The 13,046-nt window shown below is 53.3% G+C and overlaps 2 protein-coding genes across 15 annotated transcripts in view; one reads left to right on the forward strand and one right to left on the reverse strand.

Annotated features, from left to right (window-relative positions):
* Positions 1–13,046, forward strand: part of LOC120410900 — a 31,113-nt gene that overhangs the window by 10,493 nt on the left and 7,574 nt on the right. The gene's annotated exons all lie outside the window — the stretch shown is intronic.
* The window catches only part of LOC104688508 (DAB2 interacting protein), a 163,888-nt gene that overhangs the window by 5,342 nt on the left and 145,500 nt on the right, over positions 1–13,046 (reverse strand). For 12 of the 14 annotated variants that reach the window (XM_039561595.1, XM_039561596.1, XM_039561597.1 and 9 more), the window contains 7 exons: positions 12,103–12,339; positions 10,430–10,631; positions 10,089–10,267; positions 7,686–8,556; positions 5,297–5,449; positions 2,208–2,410; positions 1,538–1,625 (listed from right to left, as the gene is read on the reverse strand). In XM_039561595.1, the coding sequence (XP_039417529.1) occupies positions 1,538–1,625; positions 2,208–2,410; positions 5,297–5,449; positions 7,686–8,556; positions 10,089–10,267; positions 10,430–10,631; positions 12,103–12,339 (1,933 nt within the window). The remainder of the gene's footprint in view (positions 1–1,537; positions 1,626–2,207; positions 2,411–5,296; positions 5,450–7,685; positions 8,557–10,088; positions 10,268–10,429; positions 10,632–12,102; positions 12,340–13,046) is intronic. The other 2 variants (XM_039561591.1, XM_039561593.1) reach the window with 2 other exon arrangements.

Below are 13,046 nucleotides of genomic sequence, written 5' to 3' on the forward strand. Positions count from 1 at the left end.
GGCATGGTCAGTGGAAAGGCACGAGCCCTGTCCCTCTGGGATGTCAGCCCAAGACAGTGACCCAGAGGCCTTTCGGACCAAGACCTTTCTCTTTGGCATTCTTAAGTGGGGGGTTTTAAGTGCTACACAGCATTTTTTGAAATCCGCAGGGCTACAAATAGCCCCTGTCTGTGCAATGTGGGCTACATTTCTTTCAGGATCCTGATGAAAACGGAGGTAACACAGTTGCTCTAATTATTCAGTTGTATGTCGTACTGTTTGTTTTAACTCAGCTGTTACAAAGATGGTAGGCTTCCATTTCTAAACCCAAACTCTCCCAAGATAGTTACTCTTGTCAGTGTTTAATTAGTGTAAATTAATAGTTTAAATGACTTGTAGCCTCCCAGGCTGTCTTTGATGGAAACTCTCACCGATTACAGTGTTGTAAGGATGGGAGCCAGAGCTTCCATGTTGCAGCCTGATTCTACCACTCTCTTCTTTGTGACACTGAACAAGTGTCATCCTCCTGTGACTGCCACAAGCAGAGGAACAGAACCAGCTCGGGGGCACAGCAGTTGCTCGTGTATAACTCTGAAAGTCAGTGTATGAACACGTCCAACACACGAACAGCCTGAGGTGACCAAAAGAGAACAGTACAAAGTGTGCAGGGCCACGGTCAGAACCTCACACGTACCCCATGAGGTGCAGGGGACAGGAGAAGGTCCCAGAGCTGATGGGAGGCTGCAGGTACCACCACTCACGCTTTAGGGACACCCTGGGTCTGCTCGGCTCTGCTGGAGCGCAGAACAGAATGGGATGGATGATTTAGCAGCTTTGAACAAATTGCTCTGCAGGAAAACTGGGGTTTTTTTACAAAGTTACTACTGTCTCCATTTTAATTAGCTACACAGCGAATTGGTCATGAGTAGTGACTCACAAGTGATTAACAGGGTTGTTAAGTGTAAGGCCAGAATATACTATCACTTCTAAGCCACAAGCGGTAGGGAGGCCTGGCTGCTGAGGACATGCTGGTCTCTGTCAGACAAACTAAGAGATAATGGGCTGTATTTTCATATTTTCTTTTCCAAGCACAGTGTTTTGCACCCATCATATGATGCTCCTCTTTCACTGTAATTGATTGCAGTAACTGAGCTTCCCAGTCCTGCAAATCACAACCCAGAGGCTGAAAAAACACGTCAGCTTGGCTGTGGGCAGGATGTGTGTTCCTTGTGTCCAGGTCCTGTTCTGATTATCCAAGCATTACTGGGATATGAAGCACCAAGCAGTGCTCCAGGGGATGTGATCCTTCCACTCACTCACTGAGTTGTGGGCACAATCCCTCCCCAAACTGCCATCTCACGCCCTCTGTGCCACGCTCCAAGGCTGCAAACAGCTGTGACAGTCACTGTGTCCTGCTGCAGCTGCCCTGACCCTGACTGTAGCTTGGTGCTGACTCACCCACATGGTCTCACCCTGGGCTGGCACTACTGCAGGGGGGGACTGTGTGTTGGCAAACCCACCCTGAAAGCTGCTGCAGCCCTTGGCACGGGGCACTCACCTGTGCATCGATAATCTTCTGCTTGGAATCCACAGCAGCCTGCATTTCAGCATGGTCCTTCTTTAACTCCTCCTCAACTGACATCAGTCTGGGAGCCGAGCACACAAGAAAAAGTTACACGGGTTGGGCTCTGCTAAGCCCAGGTATTACCCTCACACTCTACCTCCTCTTACCCACAAATGAAGCCTTTTTTCTTGGCTCTTATTCTTCCTTGGAGCTCTCTCTAGCCAAGTGCCCCAAAACTGAAGTGACAGCACAGTGAAGGCTGACCCAGTGGTGAGGGCTGACTGAAAGCACTAAGTGGGTTTGGCTCAGGTAAAGGTGAAACCAGCTGCACTGCAACAGTCCTGGACAAATGTGAACACCACATCCCACTGGGTGGGAGAAAGGGATTTAGAGTCACAAGTAAGGGATGGTGATGAGATCCTTAGCTATACAACAGAACAAGCCTGCCAGAGCCTCTGAGCTCTCCCCTCCCTAAAGTTTTGCCCTTGTGCATCAGGAAAGTGTTGGGGTTTTTCCTGTCCTAGGTAACACTGAAGGGAAAACCCATATGTGGAACCTGCCTGCACCTCCAAAGAAACCTGATTCTCCTGAGCAGGGGTCAGCTCTAATGCCAGCCAGGCTGCCCTGCCTTACTGCCATCCCCAGCACTCCCATCTCCCTGTACCTGCTGATGATGCCCTTCATTTGGATCTCCTTATCCTCCTGCTGCCTCCGGAGCCGCTCCTCGCTCTCCTCCAGCCTGGCCTGGTACTCCAGCACCAGCTTCTGTGTGGTCTCCTCCTGGCATTTGAAGCGAGTCTCATATTCCTCCAGCTTCTTGTTGGAGATGCGGAGCTTGTCCTGCAGCACCACCAGGTCCTGCTGGTACTGAGCGTGCAGGGACAGACACAGGAGGAGAAAATACATGTGGGACGTTACCTTGTAGAGTTCGCCCTTGCCAGGGTTTCCCCCAAACCCGCTCACGCCCCTCTCCTTGTATCAGACTATAGCTGCAAACCCGTATCAGACAACCCTGCTCGCCGACACCTCCTCTTCCATCTTCTCCGCGGCGCCAGGAGCGATGCCGGGTCCGCGGGGCGGGCAGGTCGCTGGCAGGTGCAGAGAGTGGGCTGTTAGCAGAGTCTGGCATTTCACAGGGGAAATGCAGGTTAGAGCGGGCCAATGGCAAAGGCAGCAGGCAGCTTCTCACACTGACAGCACGGGGCTCGCACAGGCAGGAGAGGCTGCAGCCGTGGGATTTGGGGTTCATACAGGAGCTCTTCAGTCTGCAGCAATAAATGTGGGGGCTTTGGGCAGGCTGGGAGCCAAGCACGAGCTGCAGTGACAAATGCAGGACACTGCTGTCTCATCGCCCTTCATCGAGCTGAGGGCACTGTGCTGGCTGAGCAGGGCACAGAGCACTCCTGCTTTTTGAGGCCCAGCACTTAACTCAGATCTCAAACTAGGGTTCAGTCCAAGAAGAGCTGCTGCATGCAGCCAAGACCCCACAGTTGTACTGTTCATTTGGGTGAAGCTATAAATCAGCAGCAGAATCACATAAAGCAATTAAAAAAATTAAGGGCTTTTGAACTTGGTGAAACTGGGTTCAGCTACTGTGGCAGCACAGCATTCAGTAAACTTGCTTTGCTAAAGGAAAATCACAGTGAGTGTGTGCACAAGAAAACTGCTTTAATTTCAAAAAATTGTATTTGGACGTAGTCTTTTAAAAAGCATCTCAACTGGAATAACTTTAAAATAATTAACATGCAGCTGATAATGTGACAAGCTGCTTTTAAAGAGTCATATAAGGGAAAAAGGCTCCCATCTGAGTCATGAAGCCTGTTAAATCTACAAGTGGTATTAATAAACTGAGAGAAGTGCACTCTGTTGTGTCTTGACTTGGCCCTTTCCCTTTGGCCATCTCAACTGGGTAAGCACTGCAGTGATGGGTTGGGTCATGTCCCAGGTCTCAGAGTCCTCCTGGACCATGTGACCCCCAGACCAGCTCTAGGGAGAGGGGAGGGCAGCCAGGCTGCTGCTGCTGGGGACTGGCCAGCACTCCACTCACAGCAAAAACAACTGCAGTTTCTAAGGACTGAACACTTAGGAAGCTGATGGTCTTCTTGAGCTGCCAAAGTACTGGAGCGAGGTGTTTTTCCTTTAACAAAGCTCTTACTGCAGCATAGGAATGACACGGTTTGCACATGGAACCTGGAGCAATGAGGGAACAAAGCGCCTATACAGCTGCACAGAAGCACTAAAGTCAGACAGCAGGGAGTTGCTTGAACAGGAAAGATTAAATACCTACCCTAGCCTTAAAACAGGAGCAGCATTAAGTGAGCTCAGAGGAGAGCAGGAGAGGCCTCAGAGCCCGAAGGAGTCACTCCTGTCTCTAGAACACTTGTCTCCTTCTCAGTTACCATTCAGGTCTTACGGTAATGGGGGGAGAGGTTATGCTAATGGCGATCTTGAATGTCAGTGACTGATGGGACAGCAGAGTAGGGAAGGATGCTGCATGGCAATGAGACAGCCTGGGCTGGGGCTCCCGCTGGGCTTGGGGCAGGGACTGGGATGTTGCAGTGCCATCGGCGTTTGTAACCCCACCATTGCCTGCCCTGCACTGGGTAAGGATGGGCCAAACCCACAAAACTGCTCTGATCTTCCTGGGGGCAGCTGGGAGCTGCTGCCTTGTACCTCCTGGGTCCTACAGCACCTGCCTTCAGCATTTTCCTTGGATTTAAGAAGTGACAGTCCCCCAATGATACAGCACAGCAGAATGAGCACAGGAAGGCTATTAGAACAAAACCAGAAACATGTCTGTGCTGGGAAACAGGACTGTGGCTTGAGAAGGGTGATGTCTGCAGTGCTGGTGTGACAGAAGAGAAGCACATTGAGGAAACATCCCAAAAGCTGTTGGTGCTCAAGTGTCACAATCCTGGCAGAGCCAGGCTGCTGGGAAAGAACCTTGCAGAAGCAGCAATCAGCAAAGATGGGATTTTCCCAGCTTCTGACTGCTGGATCCTCATTTTTATCCTGCTTTTTCTCCCTAGCCAAGCCTACTTTGTCTCTTCCCAGCTTCTCCCACCCCAGACTCACCCAGGAAGGAGGGGAAGAGAGTAGCACCCCTCTGCTTCAGAGGCACAGGGCCTCTGTGGGACCCAGGGGCGGAGACTGAATACTTTGGACACGGCTTCCTGGCAGATCCCCGACTGGCCAGGCCCTCATCTGTGTGATACAGCCATAAGCTCGTGGAAGTGCCACAAAGTCACCCCAGGCACCAGTGCTGAGACCAAAATCTGGACTTAATTTTCAGGTCTGTGAACAGCCTTTTGACATGGAAGCTGCTCCCTGCTCCATGTCCCTGTTGTGAGGCACGAGGCTGCCTGTGCCTTACTCCACCTCTGTTACAGGTGTGCTTAATCCACTTTTTAAAGCTTTCCTCCCAGCAGTTGGATGAGTTAGAAAGGGGAGAGTAAGAGGGACTGGCTGGCTGCAGAATTTGTTTCAGGGCAGCATCAGCACTTCATTCCTGGCTCCTGTGTTTCTTACTTGATTTCATCAGAAGGTGATTCCAGTCACTGAATGTGTGAAAACCTCCCAGACCTTCCCCACAAGTTCCCCGTGAGGCTGAGTAGGACAGGGAGCGACTTGGCCCCCTCTCTCCTGGGCAGGGACCTGCACACAGCCCACCTTCTCCCCAGGGTGCTCAGGGAATGACATTCAAGGAAATCCTCTCTCTATTCAGAAACTTGTTTCAATCCAATCAGGTTTTACCTTTTCTGCTTGGCTGAGCTCGTCCTTATTCCTGAGCTTATCCCTGTGCTTGGAATCTGGGTCAATGCTTTCATCTTCTAAAAACTGCATGTTCATATTCAAAAGCCAAGCAGCAGTGCGGTCCAGGGCATTGGGGTTCACAGGAGAAGGGGCCTACAATGAAACAATGATACAACCATGACAAAAGAAAAACCTGTAACACAAATGGTTATGAAGCTGGAGAGAGAGTTTCCTTCCAAGCAGACCCTTTCCCACGCTGCTCAGACAGCAACGAGCCAGGCTGAGCTACCAGAGCAGCTGGGGCTGGAGCAGGAACGACTCCTGTTCTGCAGCTGGACGTTAGTTTGGGTCAAGCAGTGGGGTCCTGCTCGAAGTCACGTCCCTGGTGTCTGCGCAGATCCTGTCACCTCACAAGGACGTGACCTGCGAAGGCGCTGAGCTGCAGGTGAGTAGAGTGACTGGATGTGGTTTATTCACTCCATGAGCAGAGTTCTCAACTCTTCAGCTTGTTAGGAACCATCTTTGCTTCCTGTGAAGATTCCGTAAAACAAGATCTGAAAACTGAAACACTCCTTATGACCGTTCAGGTACTTTATTGGAGAAGAAAAGTTTCTTTTCAGCAGAGGCTACACTAAGGATGCTGAAGAGGTCTAAATGCTCAGTATCACTTACTAACAGTGATATTCCATGGTCAGTGAGCTACAGTCATGTCTGCTGCCTTTCAGTCCTGGCCTGGGCAGGGACTGCCAGTGGCATTGCCTAAATATTTTCCAACCACATACAAGGAAGTCACTCTTCAGCTATTTCCCTTCCCTCCTGCCTTGTTATAAACTGCAGTAAACAGTCAGATGAACACATGGGATCTGGATGACTTGGTCATTCAGGTTAATGACTTGGGAATTCAAGTCAACAAATCAGAAATGTCAGAGACTTTCTCCTTCATTCCAACCTCTGGATAGGAAAACCCAGTCATTGTCAGGCAGCAGGAGATTCTGAGTCAGGAGTGGGGAGTGGTTTAATTTCCTCACTGGGGTTAGGGCCTTTCCCATGCCATCTTCCAGTCTGGTCTTCTACCTCCAGAATTATGAATCCAAAGCATCAGACTTGGCTCATGAACATTGCTCGTTACAAATCCTCATGCTGCCAACATGCAAATAAAATGTGCAGAGTGAGGGTGGGAGAGGCATTCTGAGACTTCAGGTCTGAAGAGAGACTTCAAGAGGACCACAGGGGTGGGTGGAGGAATCTTCTGTGAAGAGAACCTGGCCAGGGCTTTCCAATGGCCACCTGGAGAATCCTTGTGTTTCTGGAAGAAACCCTGCTAGAACCATGCCTCTGCTGCTTGCAGAGCTCTGTGCCCTCTGTCCTTAACGAGTATTGATTGTGTTACACAAAGGCTGCTGCACGGCGCTGCTAATGCCAGCGCTTACGGATCGATAGCGAAATCGTGGAACAGCCCCAGATGGGAGCTGCCTTCTGTGGGCAGCACTGAGCAGGCTCCATGGCTGCCCTGTGCATGAGAGGCGCACACAGCAACACTGAGTGCTGGAGAAGGGCCTGAGCTAACTCAGGGTTTGGGTGCAGTGGGCTCTTGCTGGTTGTCCAGTCTCTGCATTTGCTTTTCTTTTCTAACTCTTCCTTTAGGCACAGAGGCCCTACCGTGATAATGTTCTGTAGGGCTGGTTTTGAAGTGTAGAGTGAATAAATGCACACTATAAAAACCATTTGTTCATGCCAGAACAACCAAAGGGCCCTAGGCCTGTGACCTACTGCCTCCCATTTTACCCCCACAGACAGTGGAATGGAATTCTGTGCAGCCCAGCACGTGGTCTCGGACTGGGATCACTTCAGAGCTCTGCGCAGCGGGAACGTTGCTCTCAGCTCCTTCCTCCCCGCTCCTGCGGGAGAGTCTCACAGAGCAAACAGGAATGTCCAGGAGCACCGTGGCCCCACTGGGACGGGAGCAGCAGCAGGGAGACTGTAGTTACAGGAGATCAGGGTCTGTTCCAAGCCTGGGAGATGGTGCGGGGTATGGCATGGGATGAGAGCCTGGGCATGGAGAGGCAAAGCAGTGACAAGATGGTAGCACAGGACAGTGGCATGGCTGCCATTGCCCTCAAGCCTCTGCCACCTACCGCCGTCACGCTCCAGTGTGCCACGTGACGGAGGGACACCGGGAGTGGACACTGCTCTGTGTTCTGTCCCTGGAGGGCCTCTGTTTCAGGCTGAGCTGGGTGCCAGAGCCGAGCTACATCCCCACATGTGATGCCACTGTGGGGTTGGCACTGATGCAGCAGCTCAGAGCCACATCCCCTCCCATGGCAGCCATCTCCACAGGCTGACCCCACCTGGCCCCTTCAGTGCCAGGGCCTGGACAGCCCAAACTCACCTGTTTGTGCATCGTGCGCTGCTTCATCTCAGGGCTGTCGCCCTTGGAGGAGGAGGACTGCTGCCGGAGCCGCGCCCCGCTGCCAGGCCAGTCAGGTGATGAGGACATCATGCTGCCGCTGGAGGGTCGCTGGTACTGGACTGTGTTCAGCAGGGAGGGCGGGGTGCGGCCGCGGGTGACGGGCGGGGGCGGCGGGGGCGGCTGGTCGATGCGCCGCTGCGGCCCCGCGCTGTTCTGCCGCGGCATCGTGGGCTGGCCGCCCTTCTCAGTCAGCGACAGCTGCCGCCGGGCCAGCTCCCCCGGCCGGCGCGAGAAGTCCTCACCGGCGGCGGGGCCAGCGAAGCCGTGCTTGTTGGCCGTCAGCTCCTCGCTGTTGCTGTGGGAGCTGAGCGAGCTGTGGCACTCTGAGCCGGAGTCGCCAAGGCCGCGGGGGGACAGCGGCAGCCCGGCGGCCATCTGGTACACGGGGTTCTGGAAGGACAGGGGCGCCAGCAGCTGGGGCCGGCCGGGTGCGCTCTCGCCGCTCGGCGTGGTGGGGGTCTGGCCCACCCGGCGCACGGTGGCCATGCCTGTCACGCTGTTCTGAGTCCGAGTGGTCCATACGCCCTGCAACTGCCCCAGGGACGACTGACTGTCATTGAGGGAGTCGGCCGTGCCGGGCGCGTTGGCCCCACTGTCCAAAAGCCGATTGTCCTGCAAGTCCACCATGGACAAACTCTTGCTGCCATTAGACATCTGCACGTCGGGCTCATTGGCCTCTGAGTAACTGGAGCTTCGGGCAGGTGAGGGCTGGGCCCCAGCAGACCTTGTGACAAAAAACAAGTCCTTGTTTTCAGGGGTTGGAGATGGTAACCGTGTGAAATCTATCAGACTGCGGGGAAGTCAGTGCATAAGGAAGAGGAGAGGAAAACAAAACAAAAAAGAAGAGTTGTGAATGCTGCACCGGAGCAGGAAAACGAAATCACTCAGAAATCAGGGTGGCGCAGCTGTGTGGGACAGGGATGAGGACAGGGACAGGACCCAGCCCTGCCGGGAGGAGGGACAGGGGCTGGCCCAGCCAGGGACAGTGTGAGGAGTGGGGAGGGTGCTGTGGAGCCCCGGGCTGGCCTGGGAACGGGCAAGTGAAGGCAGGTGAGGGCAGTGTGTGCCCGCAGGGCACTGCACTGTCACGAGGCTCAGGGACACACTCCTGGGGGCTGCTCTGCTCTGGGTTAGTGTGTGTCACCCTTCCTGCTCCCAAGGGCTGTATCCATGCCAGTCCCATGTCCCCTGCTCTGTACCAGGGCAGCAAGCTCCTGCGGGCACACTGGCCAGGATTTGGACGGCACAGAACACCGTGGGGGCCGGATGCGCACCAGGCCTCCCAGGGTCAGTGAGCGCTCGCATAGCAGAGCTAAAGCCTGGCAGCCGAAGGTTATCCCCCCACTCCTGCTGCAATGCACATTCATGCAATATTGATTTCTTGGGGAGAGGAAGAGAGAGCTTTGCAGTAGCTTAATGTGAATATTCTGCTGATCAAAGATGGTGCACTGTAAGCAAGTATTTGGGGGGAAGCATATTGTCAGAGATCCTCCATAGCATTGGATTTAAATAATTGCACCTCATGCTGGGAGGCACTAGAGATGAAAGCTCTGATTAGAGCAAGTCCAGTGCCATTGCTGCCTTTCATTCCTAATTAAACTGTTAAATATTATGCAGTTTCCACTTACAAACTATTTAACTAGCACAGTCTTTCCATTTGTGTGGGCTCCATTTCATTTTCCACAAACAGAAACTTAGAGGTCTGCAAAAGCTTCATCCTCTCCATGAATGAAGCTCCTTACTTAATAAGGCCAAAAAGTGTGTAGGTGACTGTGTCTGTGAATCACTGCTCAGCATTGGAAACTCCCAGTTTTATAAAAGCTGGACAGAGTAGACTGGAATTCATTGTGAGGCCTCTACAGCTTGGCAACTGTTCCAGAACTATCCAGGTTTGGATCTCAGTGAATTCAGCACACACCCTACGTTGTACAAAGAGGGGCGAGGCCAATCCTGCACGTCTCACAGCCCTTAACAACACCACCCATCACCTCAAGGTCAGCACTAGCAGACCCCCAAGTCCTCAAAGGATGAACACTTTGCTTCTGCAGCCACATCTCAACAGCTGAGACCGGTACCACCAGGTTCCTGATGTCCCAGGCCACATCCCCAGTTTTGGCTCTCAAGGGGCCCAGGATGGAGCCACAGACTGGCACTACCACCCACTGCTCTTTCCAGAGTCAGAGTTGAACTACATCCAGCACCAGTTCTGCGATAGGAAAGCCTGGCCAGTGGATCAGGCAACTCTGCACCCTGTTGTGCCTGTCTCTGCATGAATATTCTGAATGTCCCTGGTGTGTGGCCAGGCCCCCGTTGGTCTCTTACCCAGATAAGTCATTCTCTATGACCATTTTCTGCAGCCCCGCGGAGATGCTGTTGCCAGCACTGGGTGTGGAGGCGGCGTGATCGGCCGTGACTGACACCTGCACACAGGCTGGGTTACTGAGAGCAGCGTTGACATCCCGCAGGATCCGGGGCAGAGGCCCCAGTTTGGTGGCAGTGCCCTGGGCAGAAAAGAGAGCAGAATTACCGCCAACGTCTCGTGCTTTTTGCTAGAGAACTTCGGGCTTTGCCAATTGCTGGACAGTCTCTTCAGGGAATCACATGAACAACATTTTCTCCATCATTTCCTGCCCCCAAAGCTGTCCCTGCCATCCCCTGGATACCTGCTCCAGCTGGGAAATGACTTCCCAGAGTAGTGAGTGCAACGTGGACAGTTCCCGGCCCAGGTCGATGTAGCCCTCAAAGCCAGCTGTGTTTGAGATAGTCTCGGGATTGGAAATCTCCAGGAGAAATCTCTGCATGTTAGTCCATTCATGCTCCAGGAACTGATTCATAAAGGACATGTATTCTTCTTTGCTGCCAAACCTAGTGAGAGAGCAACACGGATTTCAGGTAAATGCAGGGGAAAAAAGGCGCAGTCCACTGAAAGGGCAGGTACAACACAGCTAAGAACCTTCCTCTGGCACCTCAACCCTTCCAAGCCTTTGGGATCCCTTGACTGTGAGCAGGCACCTGGGACACCTCACTGATCATGGAACCAAAATTAACCCCAGCCTGATCCAGCTAAGCCCTCGTCAGTGTAGGATCTGTGCAGCAGAGACAAAAGTGAAAGCTGGCTAAACAAAGGAATTCTTGGTAACATAGTGTCTCACTGCTGGGTCAGGGCACAGCCTCCAGAAACAGGACCTGTCAGTGGCAATCAAGGTGCTGTCACAGCAATCACTCTCAGCTGACTGGAGCCCAGCGACGGATGGGGGCAGGAATCCTGCACTCTCCAGCAGTGCCGGCACAACCGCTCTGGGATCACCCGGGAGAGCCACCCCTGCACCTGGGCCACCCCATCAGCCCCTCAGGCTTCCTGCCACCTCCTTCTGCCCTCCAAGCACTCCACCCTCAGTCTTCTCTCTGATTTAGAACACAACAGGGAGGGCCTCGTGGTTGGACTGTCCTGGCAGCAGTTGGTGCTGTGCCAGCGGTTCCATGGGACAGGCTCAGCCGGGTGCCATCCACAGGACAGCTCAGCTTGATCACTTCAGCTTGACTAATGTCAGCTTAGTTAAAGAGCCTTTCCTCCAAAGTGCTGGAAATCTGAAAACCCTTTAGTTAGGGATTGGTCAGGAATACAGAGAATTTCTGTCATCTAGTGTAACACACTTGTACATCTCCTGCTGGCGTCCGCAGGCGCGTCCGTGCGTTCCTGACTGCGAGTGTGAGCACTAAGCCAGTTTCCAGATCTAAGAAGCTTTAGATAGAAACTGTCCATTCATGTTTCAGAAAGCTCATCATTTTGTTATCAAAGCTCAGGATAAGTAGCTCAGAGCTACAGCCAGTGGAAAGATTTTCAGAAATCTCTCGCTTTGTTTCCATCAAACCAATGGGCTTAGTTAGAAATTGATGGTGTCCCTGTTCTCAGGCCTTCCCCGTTCAGTCAGCTGCATTTTAATAGCAGGGAAGGTCCCAGAGCTCAAAGGAGGGAGGGATGGAACAGTTCCTGAGCTGAGCACATCACTGCTGCTGGTCGGGTTCTGGTCCTACAGGACATCACAGGACAAAGTCCCCGCTGCCATCCTGCTGCTTGTCCATGTAGTCAAAACAGCCTGTTTTCCTGCTCATAAAACATGTCCTGTTTTGGAAACTTGAATGATCTCCCTGACCTGACCGTGAGGGAACAAGTCCCAGAGAGATGTGGAGAAAAAGCCAACAGGAAGCAAACAGGCCCTTTTCAGTGAGGAAGGGAGTGGCCAGTGTGGGACTCCGTGCCGGCGCCATGGCTCTGCCCACGCACCTGGAGGTTCTGTCCCCTCCCCGGCCCTGCCCTGCCCATGGCATGGCTTACTTGGCAAAGTTGGCAAGGTTCTGGGTGACCTTGGCGATGAGGGTCAAAGTGCGTGCGGTGCGGTCATCGGGGTACTCCTGGAGCAGGCTGAACAGGGATGGGGACATGATGGCTGGGCACAGGAACCGCAGGAACAGGGAGGCGCTGATCAGGCGCTCGCTGATGTCAGGGCGGCCTCGGTTGCTGCACTCTTGTCTCCATGAGGCAAAAACTTCTTTGAGCTCTCTTGGGAAGACACTGAAATGACAGAAGGGCAGGCATTGTCTGTCAGGGTTGGAGTGTCAGGAGTCTCAAAGCACATAGGGAAAAAGAAAAGATGCTCTGTAAAGTTGTAAGGGAAGCAGCTTCTATTAGACCTTATGCTGGATGCCAAGACCCCAGAGAACTGGGAAGACTGGGATATGAAGCAAACCGTGCACACCAGCTCATCAGGACTCAGTGGCTGTGCCATGGGGTGTTCTGAGCTGGAGGAAGCACAGCCAGCAAGGAGAGCATCTCCTGAACAATCACCAGCAGCACTGGAATCTCTGGCACAGCTAGAGCTTGGAGGGGGGGCTGTGCAAACTGTAATACTCCTGTTGAAGCACCTGGATCAAATCCCACTGTGCCTAGTACAAACACAGAGCCCCACCGGAGTTACTCCAGCCTTGTAGCTGCACAGACCTCAGCCTGCCTTTCCCGGATGCCAGAATTCCCCAGGGGCCAGCAGACACTTGCTGCAGCAGCCTTTATCACTGGAGAACGGCTGCCTGTTCCTGCCTGGCCCTCCCCAGCTCCCTGCTCCCACCTTATCCTGTTCCCAGCATGTGTTATTTATTCAGCTGGAGACTCCCACCCGGAAGCAGGCTGGCACTGGGCTGCCACTGGTCCCAATGTCCCTGGCACACAGATCCCATGGCCCTGGCCAGGAACCACTGTCCGTGTGTCACACCCGGAGCTGTTCC

The sequence above is a fragment of the Corvus cornix genome, chromosome 17 (assembly GCF_000738735.6).
Source record: "Corvus cornix cornix isolate S_Up_H32 chromosome 17, ASM73873v5, whole genome shotgun sequence".
Lineage (NCBI taxonomy): Eukaryota > Metazoa > Chordata > Aves > Passeriformes > Corvidae > Corvus > Corvus cornix.